General features: G+C 37.1%; 1 protein-coding gene across 1 annotated transcript; it reads left to right on the top strand.

The window, feature by feature from the left end:
- The first annotated feature begins 14,174 nt into the window (after window positions 1-14,174).
- LOC133818565 (protein PIN-LIKES 2-like) lies at window positions 14,175-15,671 on the top strand. The gene has a single exon (XM_062251503.1). The coding sequence runs from the start codon at window positions 14,287-14,289 to the stop codon at window positions 15,643-15,645; it is 1,359 nt and encodes a 452-aa protein (XP_062107487.1). The 5' UTR covers window positions 14,175-14,286; the 3' UTR covers window positions 15,646-15,671.
- The last annotated feature ends 377 nt before the right edge of the window (window positions 15,672-16,048 follow it).

The following is a 16,048-nucleotide window of genomic DNA, read 5'->3' on the forward strand; positions in this document are numbered from 1 at the left end:
AGCTCTAATTATGAACAACTAGCAGAGGGTCATAACTCAAGCAATGACAAAATCAATGGATGGCATTATAGTTATAGCTTCTAATAGTATAAGACTATAGTTTTGAGAGTTTACCTATGAATTTTCTAGTGGAATAATTCATAGTTAATTAATTAATTAATGGAACTAAGAGTTAGTGAAATTAATTAAATTGTTGGAGCTAAGAACTACGAGTCCATATTGTCCTTGAACTAGCTCGATAACTGTAATGTCTCAAAATCCCTAATGTGGTTTAATGCCTGGATTAGGGGGCCGGGAAGGCCATAATTGATTTATTATGCCATTATGTGATTAAATGCATGATTATATGATGATAATTGCATGCATGTGGATTCATTATCATTAAAAGGGCATTTTGGTAATTTGGCCCGTTGAGGGCATATTTGTATATTTTCATGCATGTTGGTGAGGTATGGATGAGGCCACATTATTATGTGGATATGTTCGAGCTATTCAGCATGAGATGATCTTAGAATGTAAATTAGCGGTTTGGTCATAAAGAGATTAATTTCCGGGCTCAGGGTGAGCCTAGTGGTAGTTTGATGCTTAATACATTACCGGGAATGAACGGGTAATGGGATATGATTTAATTATTAATTGAGAATATTGAGAATAATGAGAATTGGCAGACGTTAATTATAATTAGCGAAATAAGTGGGAAATGAGGATTTTACCCTTGGGGGCTGTTAAGAAGTTAAATTAGGCTTAGGGGCATTTTGGTCTTTTGACCAAGGGTTATATGTTAAATTAGAAAGTTGTAGAAACGTTAGGATAAAAAAAAAAGAGCAACTGGTTCTTTCTCCCTCCCGATCATTTCTTTTTCTCCATTCCTTTAAATTTTTGAAGCAAGATTGAGGGTTCAAACTTTGGAATCATAGCTTGAGGTTCTAGGCTAATGTTCAACCATTGAAGGGGATTCAAACCTTAGTTTAAGGTAAGGTTTCAGCCATAGTTATATTTTGGACTGAATAGATGGGAATTTGATGAAGTTTTAAAAGGTTTAAAGCTTAAGTTTTGTTGGTTGAGTGATGGATTAGTTGTGGTAATGCTTGGGTGTAATTTCTGGGTTGATTGGTGAAGGTTTTTGGCTGGTTTTAATGGAAAATATGGCAGGGGAGCTGTGTTCATGGGGTCAAGTCACGACTTGGCCCAAGCAAGTCATGGCCCGCCCCTGGTATCCCAGGCAGATTGCTCTCTAATTTGGGGGGGCGCCGCGACTCACTAGGCCAAGTCCTGACCCACCCCTTCTTTTTGGTGCCAGGGAGGAGTTTTCAAGGGTTTAGGCTTGGGGTTTCATTTCCTAAGGCTCGGAATCGAATCTACTAATCGTTTTAGTATGATTCGAGGTTCTGGGAGCAAGGTTTTAAATTATGAACCTTTTATTATTTATTTTATTGATGGAATTTCATATTGGTTATGACTAGGTGACTGCTAAGGAACTTAAAGTTCGATCGTTCTCAAAGGTTGTTCTTTTATTATTTCTCACTCGAATTAGAGGTGAGAAAACTGCCCCTAGTATGTGGCATGCATGGTTATTGATGAAGCATGTTGAGTGCTCTATATATTGGCATTGATTGCATAGTAAATGCATATCATCTTGGCTTATTTGTGTATGGTACTTACTTATTAGTCAGAGAACGGCAATGGTGCTTAGTATTGATCCTGAAGCTATGACTTACCAGTCAAGTTCAGCAGTGATTTGAGCACTGGTCATATGGTATTAACTTAAGAGTCAAGAATGACATTAATGTGTTTAACACAGGCTGAAATGATTAGACCTAATCACCATGAGCATGAAAACTAAAAGCACTTGTCTAATCTAAAGGCTAGTTACATAGAGCCAGGGAAAAAAGGCTCAAGCGACTATAATGTCACATGGCTTAGGGTACGGAGCCCAAGTTCGTGACTCATTAGTCACTTATCTGATTAGGGTGCAAAGCCCAAGTGTGTGACCCATTAGTCATCTACCAAGTGTGTGACTCATTAGTCACCTACCAAGTTCGTGACTCATTACTTATCTGATTAGGGCTACAAGCCCCAGCATGATTACCAAAATCATTTATTGTTACTAACTTATCTGATTAAGGCTCCAAGCCCCAGAATGATTACCATAATCATTTATTGACATTACATATATGCAATAATAAGTTTTCTTGCTAAGCCTTCACTCACGGGTGCGATGTGGTGCAACTAAAGGGAAAGAAAAGCTCACTTAGCCTTGAGTGGAGAGCTTAGGTGGTGATGTGTACATATGCGGCCGCTTGACCACCACAGCCAAGGTGTTTCTCAGAGGAACTAGTGGTTGACCCTATTTTTCCCACTTAGGTAGGCGGGTTATAATTTTTACACTATAATGACCATTTTGGATTGTAAATAACTTCGTAAACACTTTTATGGGCCCATGTACAATTTTATGTCTTAAATAAAATATATCCATTCTGTTTGATCAAGATTTTTCACCTTAGCCTATTAATAACACCTAGATGCACGTTTATAACCAAATGACTCGTTTAGCGAGTTAAGCACTGTTTAAAGTCCACAGTAACGGTCTTGGAGTAATCAGGGTGTTACAACTTGGTATCAGAGCGTGCCAAGGTTTAGGGTTCATGTAGACTGGCTTGGCATGTACACTCGCCATTGAAGACAAACTCGACTCATGGTTTGGTAACTATTTATGTGGTTATGTGTTTAACTTCTTAAATATAATATAAATGCTTTACCTGTCTACATGTGATACATTAATAAGGTTAGGCCTTGACTACTGCATCATAAGCAAGAACGTGCTCATTAGTACTGATATTGCTAGAACATGCTTATTTGCATTGTTAACTAATAATGGTTAATTGCTAAATGCTAAATGTTAAATGTTATGATCATGTCTCGACATGTTTATCTGTATGATTTTGGAACATGGGTTCTGTTTGATCTTGGACTGTGAGGCGGTAAGAGGTTTAGTTATTACTACCAAAGTGGCCGCATTGATTGTTTCAGCAAGGTTTAAGTTGATAATATGATTCCAAGTCAAATAGATTCATCAGCTCACCAAGTTGAGCAGAGCCAGAATGACAAACAGGGTTAAGAAAATGACTAGAATCAGATTCCTCAGCCAGCTCCTAATAACTGGCAGCAGTTGTTTGCTGATTTACAAGCAAGAGTTATAAGGCAGTAAGAAGAAACCCGCCTCCTAAGACAACAACAGGTTCCTACAGGGAACGTTTTACCTAAGGCACCACATGCAGTGGTGCCAACCATTGAGCAGCTGCCAGAGGCTGGAAGCAAATGGGAACCTCTTTATGAAAGGTTCAGGAAACAACAACCTCCAGTTTTTTAGGGTAGTGCAGATCCAACTAAAGCTGAGCAATAAATGAGCATGGTTACCACCATCCTTGATTTTAAGAGGGTTTCTTGTAATGAGAGGGTGGCCTGTGCCACATATATGTTTTGGGAGGATGCCCGGATTTGGTGGGAAGTCATAACCAGACCAGAAATATCAATGCCTTAAGTTGGGAAGAGTTTCAAACTCTATTCAACGAAAAGTATTACAATGATGCCATCAGGGCTGCTAAAACTGAAGAGTTTAGCAGATTACTTTAGGGGAGTCTATCAGTGACTGAATATGCTCTGAAGTTTGATAGATTGGAAAATTTTCCCATGGAGCTGGTGCCCACTGATGGGAACATAAGGGAGAGGTTTCTCCAGGGATACAGCCTAGATTAGCCTAGGATGTTCATATCACCATTGTGGCTGGAGTTACTACTTATACACAGGTGGTGGAGAAGGCACTCATAGCTGAGAGCGCAGAGAACAAGATCTGGCGGGACAATGCAACCAGAAGAGAGTTGAGGAGGACAAGTCCTCCATTTGTGGGTTTAGGTAGGGACGGAGGCCTCAGTGATCAAAAGAGGAAGGCTCCTGATACTTTCCCAGTTCTAGGCCCTAATAGGCGACCACGTGGTATTTCAATGGGCCGCCAAGGTAGTAGTGAAGCCTGGAGGACTTATCCAGAGTGCCCTAGGTGCAAGAGACACCATTTGGGGGAGTTTAGGGCAAAGGCTTGCTTCTTATGTGGGGCAGTGAGACATTTCAAGAAAGATTGCCCGAAAGCAAGAAAGGAAGAACCCAGGAAGGTGGACAGCTCAGCCCTAGCTCGAGTGTTCGCATTGACTCAGGCAGAAGCTAAGGCTTCATCGTCAGTAGTTACAGGTCAGCTTTTTAGTGCTGGAACCCCTTATACTGTTTTGATTGGTTCTGGTACTATACATTCTTTTGTTGCTAGTAGAATTATTGATAGATTGTGTAGACCATGTGATTATTATGTTGTGGGGTTTGGGACCTTATTACCCACTAGGGAATTGGTAGTATCGAGGAGATGGGTCAGATCACTGCCAGTGACAGTAGAGGGCAGAGAGTTGTCAGTTGATTTGATAGAGTTGGTGATGAATGACTTTGATATGATTATGGGTATGGATTGGTTAGTGAATTATGAGCAACCATAGATTGCATAATGAAAATGGTAACCTTTGAGCCTGAAGGTGAGGATCCTTTTGTATTTGTTGGCACTGTGCATGGACCCCGTATACCTATGATATCTGTTTTGAGGGCTAGAGATCTATTGCAAGGAGGTTCCATAGGATTCTTAGCCAGTCTGGTTGATACCACTCAGGTTATGCCGGTGAGACCAGAGGAGACTAGACTAGTCTGTGAGTTTCTGGATGTTTTTCTAGAAGATTTACTAGGGTTGCCACCACACAAAGATATTAAATTTGTGATATAACTGGCACCAAGGATGGAGCCATTGCTAGTGCACCTTACAGAATGGCCCTAGCAGAGTTAAAAGAATTGAAAGTACAGCTGCAGGAGCTGTTAGACTTAGGTTTTATCAGATCTAGTTTCTCACCTTGGGGCACACCGATTCTGTTTGTGAAGAAGAAGGATGGTTCTCTGAGGATGTGCATTGATTACAGAGAACTGAACAAGTTAAAAAATTAAGAACAAGTATCATTTGCCAAGGATAGATGATCTGTTTGATCAGTTGCAAGGTAAAAGGGTATTCTCAAAGATATACCTTCGATCTGGTTATCATCGGCTGAGGGTCAAGGAGGGAGATAGACCAAAGGTTGTTTTTCACACTAGATATGGGCATTATGAGTTCTTAGTCATGTCTTTTGGATTGACTAATGCCCCGACTGCTTTTATGGATTTGATGAACAGAGTGTTCAAGGATTATTTGGAACATTTTGTGATCGTCTTCATCGATGATATTCTGGTTTATTCTCAGTCAAAGTCAAAGCATGAGCAGCATCTGAGGTTGGTTCTACAGAGACTGAGGGAACACAGACTATTTGCAAAGTTTAAGAAGTGTCAGTTCTGATTATCTCAGGTAACTTTCCTTGGGCAAATTGTTAGTAAGGAGGGATTAAAGTAGATCCAGCCAAGATTGAGGCGGTGAGAGATTGGCCAAGGCCAAGGAATGCTTCTAAAGTTAGGAGTTTCCTTGGATTGACAGGTTATTACAGACGTTTCATGGAAGGATTATCAAAGATTGCCACTTTATTGACTGAGCTGATACGCAAGAATCAAAAGTTTGTGTGGTCAGACAGGTGTGAGAACAGCTTCTAAGAACTAAAACAGAAATTGATTACAGCTCCAGTTCTGAGTCTTCCAATAGATCAGGAGAGGTTTGTGATATACTGCGATACCTCACATCAGGGTTTGGGTTGTGTTTTGATGCAGTCAAGGAAGGTGATTGCTTATGCCTCACGTCAGTTGAAGGAGTATGAACAGAGATATCCCACTCATGATTTAGAGTTGGCGGCTGTGGTCTTTGCATTGAAGGTATGGAGACATTACCTTTATGGGGAGAAGTGTGAGATCTATACTGACCACAAGAGCTTGAAGTACTTCTTCACATAGAAAGACCGGAACATGAGATAAAGGCATTGGCTGGAGTTAGTAAAGGATTATGATTGTGAGATTCTGTATCATCTAGGAAAGGGTAACGTGGTAGCAGATGCTTTAAGTCGGAAGGGTCCGGGATAGATTTTTAGTGCAAGGCTGATATCCAGAGAATTAGCAGAGGATATGACAAGAGCTGGTATAGAATTGCTGGTAGGCCAGTTGGCCAACATTACGCTTCAGTCTACACTGTTGGAGAGAACTAAGGAAAGTCAGTTGGGTGATCCACAGCTGACCAAGATTAGAGAGGATGTTTTAGCTAGAGTGTCCAGAAATTATACATTGTCTGATATGGGTTTGTTGAGATACAGAGGTTGAATATGTGTTCCATTAGACACTGCTTTGAGGCGAGAGATTCTGGACGAATCTCATACTACTCCTTACTCTTTGCATCAAGGCACCACGAAGATGTACCAGGATGTGAGATCACTGCATTGGTGGTCTGGGATGAAGAGGGATGTACTGGAGTATGTGTCTAAGTGCTTGACATGTCAACAAGTCAAGGCTGAGCATCAGAGGCCAGCAGGGCTATTGCAGCCTCTGGATATCCCAAAGTGTAAATGGGAAGACATCATGATGGATTTCGTGGTGGGGTTACCCAGGACTGTGTGTCAACATGATTCAATATGGGTTTATTGTGGATCGTATACCAAGTCAGCTCACTTTCTACTAGTGAGGACTACTTATATAGTTGACCAGTACGCAAATCTCTATGTGAGAGAGATCGTGCGCCTCCATGGAGCACCGAGGTCGATCGTGTCAGATCGGACTCCACATTCACTTCCAAGTTCTGGGGAAGTTTACAAAAGGCCATGGAAACCTAATTAAAGTTCAGTACTACTTTTCATCCTCAGATATATAGACAATCTGAGATGACGATCCAGATATTAGAAGACATGCTCCGAGCATGTGTGCTGGACTTGGGTGGGTCCTGGAGTAAGTATCTACCTTTGATAGAGTTTTCCTACAACAACAATTATCAGTCTACCATTGGGGTGGCACCTTATGAGATTTTTTATGGTAGAAAATGCAGATCTCCCATTCATTGGGATGGGTCAGGAGAAAGGAGATACTTGGGTCTTGGGGCAGTTCAAAGGACCAGTGAGGCCATTGAGAAGATTAGAGCTCGGATGCTTACTTCTCAAAGTAGACAATATAGTTATGCAGATCCCAAACGCAGGAACGTGGAGTTCCAGGTAAGAGACTATGTTTTCCTTAGAGTCTGGCCATGGAAAGGGGTGAGAAGGTTTGGGAAGAAGGGCAAGCTGAGCCCTAGATTTGTAGCTCCATTTGAGATCTTGGAGAGGAATGGTCAGGTGGCCTATAGGTTGGCCTTACCACCGGAATTTTCGGTCGTGCATAACGTATTTCATGTTTTAGCTCTTTGGAGGTATGTATCAGATGTGACTCATGTCTTGAGTTACGAAGATCTGGAGCTTAAGGCAGATATATCCTATGAGGAACAACTAATCCAGATACTAGATAGAAAGGACAAGGTCCTGAGGAATAAAACTATACCTTTGGTTAAGTTACTATGGAGGAATAGCAAGGTCGAGGAAGCGACCTGGGAGCTGGAGTCAGATATGTAGAGTCAGTATCCCGAGCGGTTCAGGTAAATTTCGTGGACAAAATTTCTATAAGGAGGGGATAGTTGTAATGTCCCAAAATCCCTAATGTGGTTTAATGCCTGGATTAGGGGGCCGGGAAGGCCATAATTGAACTATTATGTCATTATGTGATTAAATGCATGATTATATGATTATATGATGATAATTGCATGCATGTGGGTTCGCTTATCATTAAAAGGGCATTTTGGTAATTTGGCCCGTTGAGGGCATATTTGTATATTTTCATGCATGTTGGTGAGGTATGGAGGAGGCCACATTATTATGTGGATATGTTCGAGCTATTCGGCATAAGACGATCTTAGAATGTAAATTAGTGGTTTGGTCATAACGGGATTAATTTCCGGGCTCAGGGTGAGCCTAGTGGTAATTTGATGCTTAGTACATTATCGGGAATAAACGAGTAATGGGATATGATTTAATTATAAATTGAGAATATTGGGAATAATAGGAATTGGAGGACGTTAATTATAATTAGCGGGATAAGTGGGAAAGGACGATTTTGCCCTTGGGGACTGTTAAGAAGTTAAATTAGGCTTGGGGGCATTTTAGTCTTTTGACCAAGGGTTGTTTGTTAAATTAGAAAGTTGTAGAAGCCTTAGGAGCAAAAAATAGAGTAGCTGGTTCTTTCTCCCTTCTGATAATTTCTTTATCTCCTTTCCTATGAATTTTTGAAGCAAGATTGAGGGTTCAAACTTTTGAATAAAAGATTGAGGTTCTAGGCTGATGTTCAGCCATTGAAGGAGATTCAAACCTGAGTTTAAGGTAAGGTTTCAACCATAGTTTTTTCTGGTTTTTGCTTTATTTTTCAGCTGGTTTTTAGTTGATATTTTGGACTGAATAGATGGGAATTTGATGAAGTTTTAAATGGTTTAAAGCTTTGTTTTTGTTGGTTGAGTGATGGATAAGTTGTGGTAATGCTTGAGTGTGATTTCTGGGTTGATTGGTGAAGGTTTTAGGCTAGTTTTAATGGAGAATATAGCAGGGGAGCTGTGTTCGTTGGGTCAAGTCGCGACTTGGCCCAGGCAAGTCGCGGCCTGCCCCTGTTATCCCAGGTAGATTTCTCTCTGACTTGGGGGCGCGCCGCAACTCACTAAGCCCAGTCGCGACCCGCCCCTTCCTTTTGGTGCCAAGGAGGAGTTTTCAAGGGTTTAGGCTCGGGGTTTCATTTCCTAAGGCTCGAGATCGAATCTACTAACCGTTTTAGTACGATTTGAGGTCCCGGGAACGAGGTTTTAGATTATGAACCTTTTATTATTTATTTTATTGATGGAATTTCATATTTTTTATCACTAGGTGACTGCTAAGGAACTTAAGGTCTGATCGTTCTCAAAGGTCGTTCTTTTATTATTTCTCACTCGAACCAGAGTTAAGAAAACTACACCCAGTATGTGACATGCACGGTTATTGATGAAGCATGTTGAGTGCTCTATATATTGACATTGATTGCATAGTAAATGCATAACATCTTGGCTTATTTGTGTATGGTACTGACTTATTAGTCAGAGAACGACAATGGTGCTTAGTATTGATCCTGAAGCTATGACTTACTAGTCAAGTTCAGCGGTGATATGAGCACTGGTCGTATGGTATTGACTTAAGTGTCAAGAACGACATGGAAGTGTTTAACACAGGCCGAAATGATTAGATCTAATCACCATGAGCATAAAATTCTAGACCAACCCCGAGTTCGATGAAAACTAAAAGTGCTTGTCTAGTCTAAAGGCTAGTTACATAGAGCCAGGGCCAAAAGGCTCAGGTGACTGTAATGTCACATGGCTTAGGGTGTGGAGCCCAAGTTCGTGACTCATTAGTCACTTATCTGATTAGGGTACAAAGCCCAAGTGTGTGACTCATTAGTCACTTATCTGATTATGGCTACAAGCCCCAACATGATTACCAAAATCATTTATTGTTACTCACTTATCTGATTAGGGCTGCAAGCCCCAGAATGATTACCATAATCATTTATTGACATTACATATATGCAGTAATAAGTTTTCTTGTTGAGCCTTGGCTCACGGGTGCTTTGTGGTGCAGGTAAAGGGAAAGAAAAGCTCACCCATCCTTGAGTCGAGAGCTTAGGTGGCGATGTGTACATATGCAACTGCTTAACCACCACGACCAAGGTGTTTCTCATAGGAACTAGAAGTTGACCCTAATTTTGCCGCTTAGGTCGGGGGGTTGTAATTTTTACACTGTAATGACCATTTTGGATTGTAAATTACTTTGTAAACACTTTTATGGGCCCATGTACAGTTGTATATTTTAAATAAAATATATTCATTCCTTTTGATCAAGATTTTTCACCTTAGCCTATTAATAACACATAGATGCACGTTTATAACCAAATGACTCGTTTAGCGAGTTAAGCACTGTTTAAAGTCAACAGTAACGGTCTTGGAGTAACCAGGGTTTTACAATAACGTAGAGGTAGGATTTTAGTATTAAAAGACAATATTTAAAAATAATAAAGTATTATTTTTAATCTCACAAAATTAATATTATTTGTGAAATAATATTTAATGGCAAATAAAATTATATTGATAATTTTGTGAAATATCATATTTAATTTTGTGGTATAATTGTAGATTACATAAAATAATATGAAAAATACCCAACAAATAACATTTTATAGAGATAAAATATCACATGGCACAAAGCCCTGCAGCTAGCGCCAACCACAGTCCAAATGGATCGTGGCCCACACATATACCCAATGAGATTAGAGCTACGCCCTCTTTTGATTGTTATATAAATAGAACATAACATCCAGAGAGAAGATAGACAAGAGATGCATTTCACGTTATTTTACCAAGAGAGAAAAATAGAGAACTTTGTTCTCTCTATTTTGTGAGAAGAGCACTCTATCATGTGTTGAGATTCAAAGTGTATTCTTGTGTATCCTACCAAATAGCAAAGACATCCACCTATCTCTCTTTGTGCGAGCCATAGTATGGAAGATAGTGGGTTAGGAGGCTAAGACTCTAGTCAATCTACACGTGTTCAACATCTAGACATGGTATTTGTAATTTTATATTTTATTCAGATTCATGTTGCATGAGAAAGATCACATTCTAATTCTGGTTCATAGAGTGATTCGATCTCGTGCTTTAATAATTGTTATTATTGCATTTAAATGTTATCTCATGCTTCCGCTGCACTGTCAATCACATGATCAAAAACAAACAATTACACCACCAAAACAACTAGAATCTACATACAATAACACTTGACAGAGTCCAAGAAAAGATTAACATAGAGAAATGCAAACCCTAGATGTAAAGCAAAACTCCTAGTTCTTCTTGCAAGCTTCAAACCCTTATTAGAACACCACTTGAATCTTTTGATGGAGAGAATCAAAACCAAAGCTTTTACATTAGATGTATCATTGTCCAAATTCTCTATTTTCCAGCCTGATAACTCTTGAATAAAGAGTTAATTTTATGCTTTTAAGCCTATAAATGTAGAATTAGGAAGAGTAATATTTGTTTTTTGTTGTTATTTTTAGTTAATTTTTTTTTTCTTTGTGAATTTATTGTATCTTTTTAGTTTTTAAGAGCTGAAAGTAGGAAAACAATGAGTTTATGCATGAATTATCTAAGGAGAAAGAGAAAAAGTAATTTGGTTTCTAAGCTGTTTTGTTTGTGCTGAAATTCTAGATTTTAGCAGAGAAAATTTTGGAGCATTTCCATCAGGATCCAAGTAGGGATTTTCAGCATGTGAAGGAGAGCTGCTTGGCATTTCATTAATTGAGCTAGCAAAGAGTGACGAGGTTGCAAAATCAAAGACAATATGTTGTATTTTGGAGCATTTTGAAGCGAGGAAAATAGGGGTTAACTGGTAAGAAGGAGGAGGAGCAATTTTGTCATTGGCTTTGAAAGATGGGTACCCTAGCATCATTAAAAGAGAAGGCCAGCTACCATTTGAGGAGAGTTTCCATTGTAGATAGAGGAAGACGAAAAATGAAGAAAAAATAAGAAGAAATTCCAAGCTTGAGGAAGAGAATCCAAGGAAAAGAAAAAGAAAGGAAGGAAGACAAGATTAGGAATCTGTTATTTGTCTTGTGTAACAATTATGAATTGAAGCTTAAAATTATATTCTTAAATCTGATTGGCATATAAATATGTTTAATTAGGTGAAAGAATTGATACCATAGGTTTTGGGAAAGTTCTATGAACATATTTTGAATTCTTGCTAACTCTGGGAATTTTGCTAAAATATTACTGCAGCAAACGGTATAGGATACTTGGCATAGTTCAAGCCCATTTCATTAAATTGAATTTCTCTTACTTTTATATTGTCATCTTAGCTTATTTTAAGTATTTTTAATTGGTCAAAAATATTTTTAGTTTACAAGAATGAACCCACTTTATATTTTACCACTATTAAATTGTTTATTAATTGATTTGTGCACGATTATTTGCTAATTTAATCCTTGTGGAGACGATACTCAAATTCTCATTATATTACTTATTTTGTGAGTGTGTACGCTTGCACATTATTGATCAAATTATATCATACACATAGCCATTGATGGATGCTTGAGGTCTTTTCTAGTAGGAAAGTGACGCAATGACACATGTTCCATTCATGGAATCAATCACTGTCAACATTGATTTTGATAACCTCTCCCATTCCCTTGGTGACTTTCATCTTTATCATGGAACATAACAAAAGAGGTTGTCATGGTACACATATTTTTCACTATAATATTACATATTTATGTAGTAATTTTTTTCAAAAAAAAATCTTGATGTGCGTAATATTTTGAGAGTTTAATTATACACTTACCATATGCTAGTGTTTATTAGAACACATTATGTATATACTAAAGGGTAGGTAACCATTTGGTATCCTGTGTTTTTGCAAAATATCATTTTGGTACCCTCTGTTTTCAATAATGCTCATATGGTACATTGTATTTTAAAATTATACATATTTGGTACCCTAAACTCAAATTTAATTAATAAAATTTTACCAATTTAATCAAACTGCTGTCAATTATGTAAGTTTCAAATTTAAATTTAATTACTTAATTACATATAACTGATGACAATTTGATCATATTGACAAAAAATTATCTATCAAATCTGAGTCTAGGGTATTAAATATGTATAATTTTAAAATACATGATACCATATGAGCATTATTGAAAACAGATAGTACTAAAATGATATTTTATAAAAACATAAGATACCAAATAAGTAAATACCAAATGAGTAAATTTCCTGCACTAAACTAACATTTTAATTTTCTTTCTTTCTTTCAGACCAAAACCAGCCTGTCTTTTCCAATAAAATAAATCAGCCTTTCTCAGCATATTTTTTTAATCATTTATCTAAAGAGAAGCCAAAGTACATAAAAAGACATGTGAAAATAAATAAATTATGCATCTGTAAGCTCTCTATACTAGTTAAAACATGTATTTATAACATTGTATACCCTTAATTTTTTACTAAATAACATATATCACTCTATGTTTTAAAAAATTCTTCAACAAAGTCTATAATTACTAAAATGTATCAGAGATAAACTTTCAAATAAATAAAAAAAATTCAAGAATAAAATAAAATTTCAAATATAAATGCATAATATCATTTAGTTATAATTTGATTAAAGAGTAATTTTAAATTTTAATTAAAAGAATTATGAAAATTAGATGAAATATGGTATATTTTCTACAAGTTTGATAAATATGGGGTTTTCAACTTTGTGCATTTTTTATGGCTTTTTCTGTTTGTTTTTTTTAATATTTTTATGGGTTTTTTTTTCATTAACTTTTTTTAGTAACTAGATACTACCACATTAATTTTTAAATTGATTAATTCAATACTAGTTACTGGTTATCACTATGAAATTAGTTTTTTTTTTCATAATGATAACTAGTTACCTCCACATTACTAATAAACTAAACAAAAATGATAGCATTAACGGTTATTACCACATTAATTTTTAAAATAAATAATTCTTCACTAGTAACTAGTTACTGTAAAATAAATGGGAAAACAAAATTTTTTTACCAAAATATGGAGAAGAAAAAACCCTATAAAAATGTTAAAAAAACAAGAAAATTCATATTTTTGTGGCATTATTTATTTGTCTATATTTATAGAAACTAATTTTAAATTTACTATATTTTTATAAATTTCTCAAAAAAATTATAAAAAATTTGTCTGGAATTAGGTCAAAGTTATCTTTGATTTATTTTGACAATCAAAATTGTAATTTATAATCAAAGAATGTTTTAAAAGCATTAATTAGCTCGAAATTGAAAAGAGTAATAATAGATGCTCTCTCAATTTGTTCATTCCAATTACACAAGATAATAATGATGTAATTAATTTTTAAATTGGGATAATCAAGTGCTGTTAATGTTTTTTTGCTATTAATTGAATAAATAAGCTATATATATAATTTAATTATTTTTGCTTTATTATTAATCAATGTCGTTGTCAAGCTCTTCAAAATAATTGGTCTTCTGTATGTTCTGTCAGTTTTCACGTCACCATTCCCCTCTTCTTTTAATCTAACAACACACATTTTCTTCATCTAAACTCTTTCCTCCCTCATTAGAAAACTCATCCACATGAAAAACGTTACTCCTATATTGTGACATTTTTCCTATATAGTGAAAATTTAATTATCAAAAGAAGGGGAAAAAAAGATGGAGATTTTCCAGAGTTCATTGAGAGAAAAAGTGAAATCTGATGCAGATGTTTTCAGTGCAGTTTTGCCTTTGTTGAAGTTCTTATCTCTTTCCATCTTCGGCTTAGTTCTTTCTCAACCAAAGATTCAACTCATCCCCAGAGCAACTCTTAAACTTCTTAGTAAGCTTGTGTTTGTTCTCTTCTTACCTTGCTTGATCTTCACAAATCTTGGTCCTTCCATTAATCTCAATCACTTAATTCAGTGGTGGTTTATTCCTATAAACGTGGTTATAAGCACTGTCACTGGCTGCCTACTCGGATTGCTTGTGGCAGTCATATGCCGACCTCCGCCGCAGTACTTCCGGTTCACCGTCATAATGACTGGGTTTGGCAACACGGGTAACCTTCCTCTTTCTGTGGTTACATCTGTATGCCACAGTAAAGATAACCGTTTTGGTCCTGATTGTCATAGTTCTGGTGTGGCTTATGTCTCCTTTTCTCAATGGATTGCTGTTTTTCTTGTCTACACTCTTGTTTACCATATGATGGAACCTCCATTTGAGTTCTATGAAATTGTGGAAGAAGGGACTGAGATTGAGGAATTAGGTGGAGGTAATGAGGAAATAGCTGTTAATGATCTGAGTCGGACACTTCTTGTGGAGGCTGAATGGCCAGGAATGGAAGATAGGGAGACCGAACACTGCAAAACTCCATTGATTGCTAGAGTTTTCAATAACAGCAATATCTCTGGCGAAGCACGAGTAACTGTTCCGGACTTTGATATTGAGGAGAAGGTTTCAATTCGATGTTTGGCTGAGCCAAACATTGTCAGGAGAATAAGAATTGTTGTGGAAAGAACACCGATTTCTCACATACTTCAGCCCCCAACAATTGCTTCCTTGCTGGCCATTGTTATTGGAATGTTTCCAACCGCACAGGCTGTTATTTACAACAAGGATTCTCTATTCTCTATACTAACAGACAGTTTGGATATTCTGGCTGAGGCAATGGTACCTTCGGCTATGCTTGTCCTTGGAGGAATGCTTGCTGAGGGTCCAAAAAAATCTGATCTGGGAATGAGAACTACAATTGGTATTGTTGTTGCAAGGCTTTTTGTTCTTCCACTGCTCGGAATTGGAATAGTAACATGCGCCGATCGATTGAATTTCTTGATCGCTGGCGATCAATTGTACCGCTTTGTTCTGTTGCTGCAATACACAACACCAAGTGCCATACTCTTGGGAGCAGTTGCAAGCCTCAGGGGCTATGCAGTCAAAGAGGCTTCAGCAGTCTTGTTTTGGCAGCATGTTGTTGCTGTCTTCTCTTTTTCACTATACATAATTCTCTATTTTAAGTTTTTTCTCTCTTATTCCTGAGTATAGTATAATATTATTCCTGAGTATAGTATGATATATTGGTTTTGCTACTTTAGTCATTTGTAATAGAATCAAATCAACAATATCTATTAAAAAATCAACTAATGAAATCTTAATTTCTAAATCAAAGTAATGAAGTACAAATCTGAATCAGTTTGTAAAATGAAAAAAGAAATCATACAATCTAATACAGAGACACTATATGGACTATAACCCAGAACAAAAATTATCTAAACAAGTAAAGATAACTCCAATCTTGAATGCTTCAATAGATAGCACGCTTTGAACTCCCTTCAAAGACTTGATTGAACTCCCTTCAGTTTCTGTCTCAAAAACAAGCTTTAACCATTCTTCTGATCTTCAATACCCACCAAGATTTCCTGAGCTTCTTCTCTAACTACAC

The sequence above is a fragment of the Humulus lupulus genome, chromosome 2 (genome assembly GCF_963169125.1).
Source record: "Humulus lupulus chromosome 2, drHumLupu1.1, whole genome shotgun sequence".
In the NCBI taxonomy this organism is placed as follows: Eukaryota; Viridiplantae; Streptophyta; class Magnoliopsida; order Rosales; family Cannabaceae; genus Humulus; species Humulus lupulus.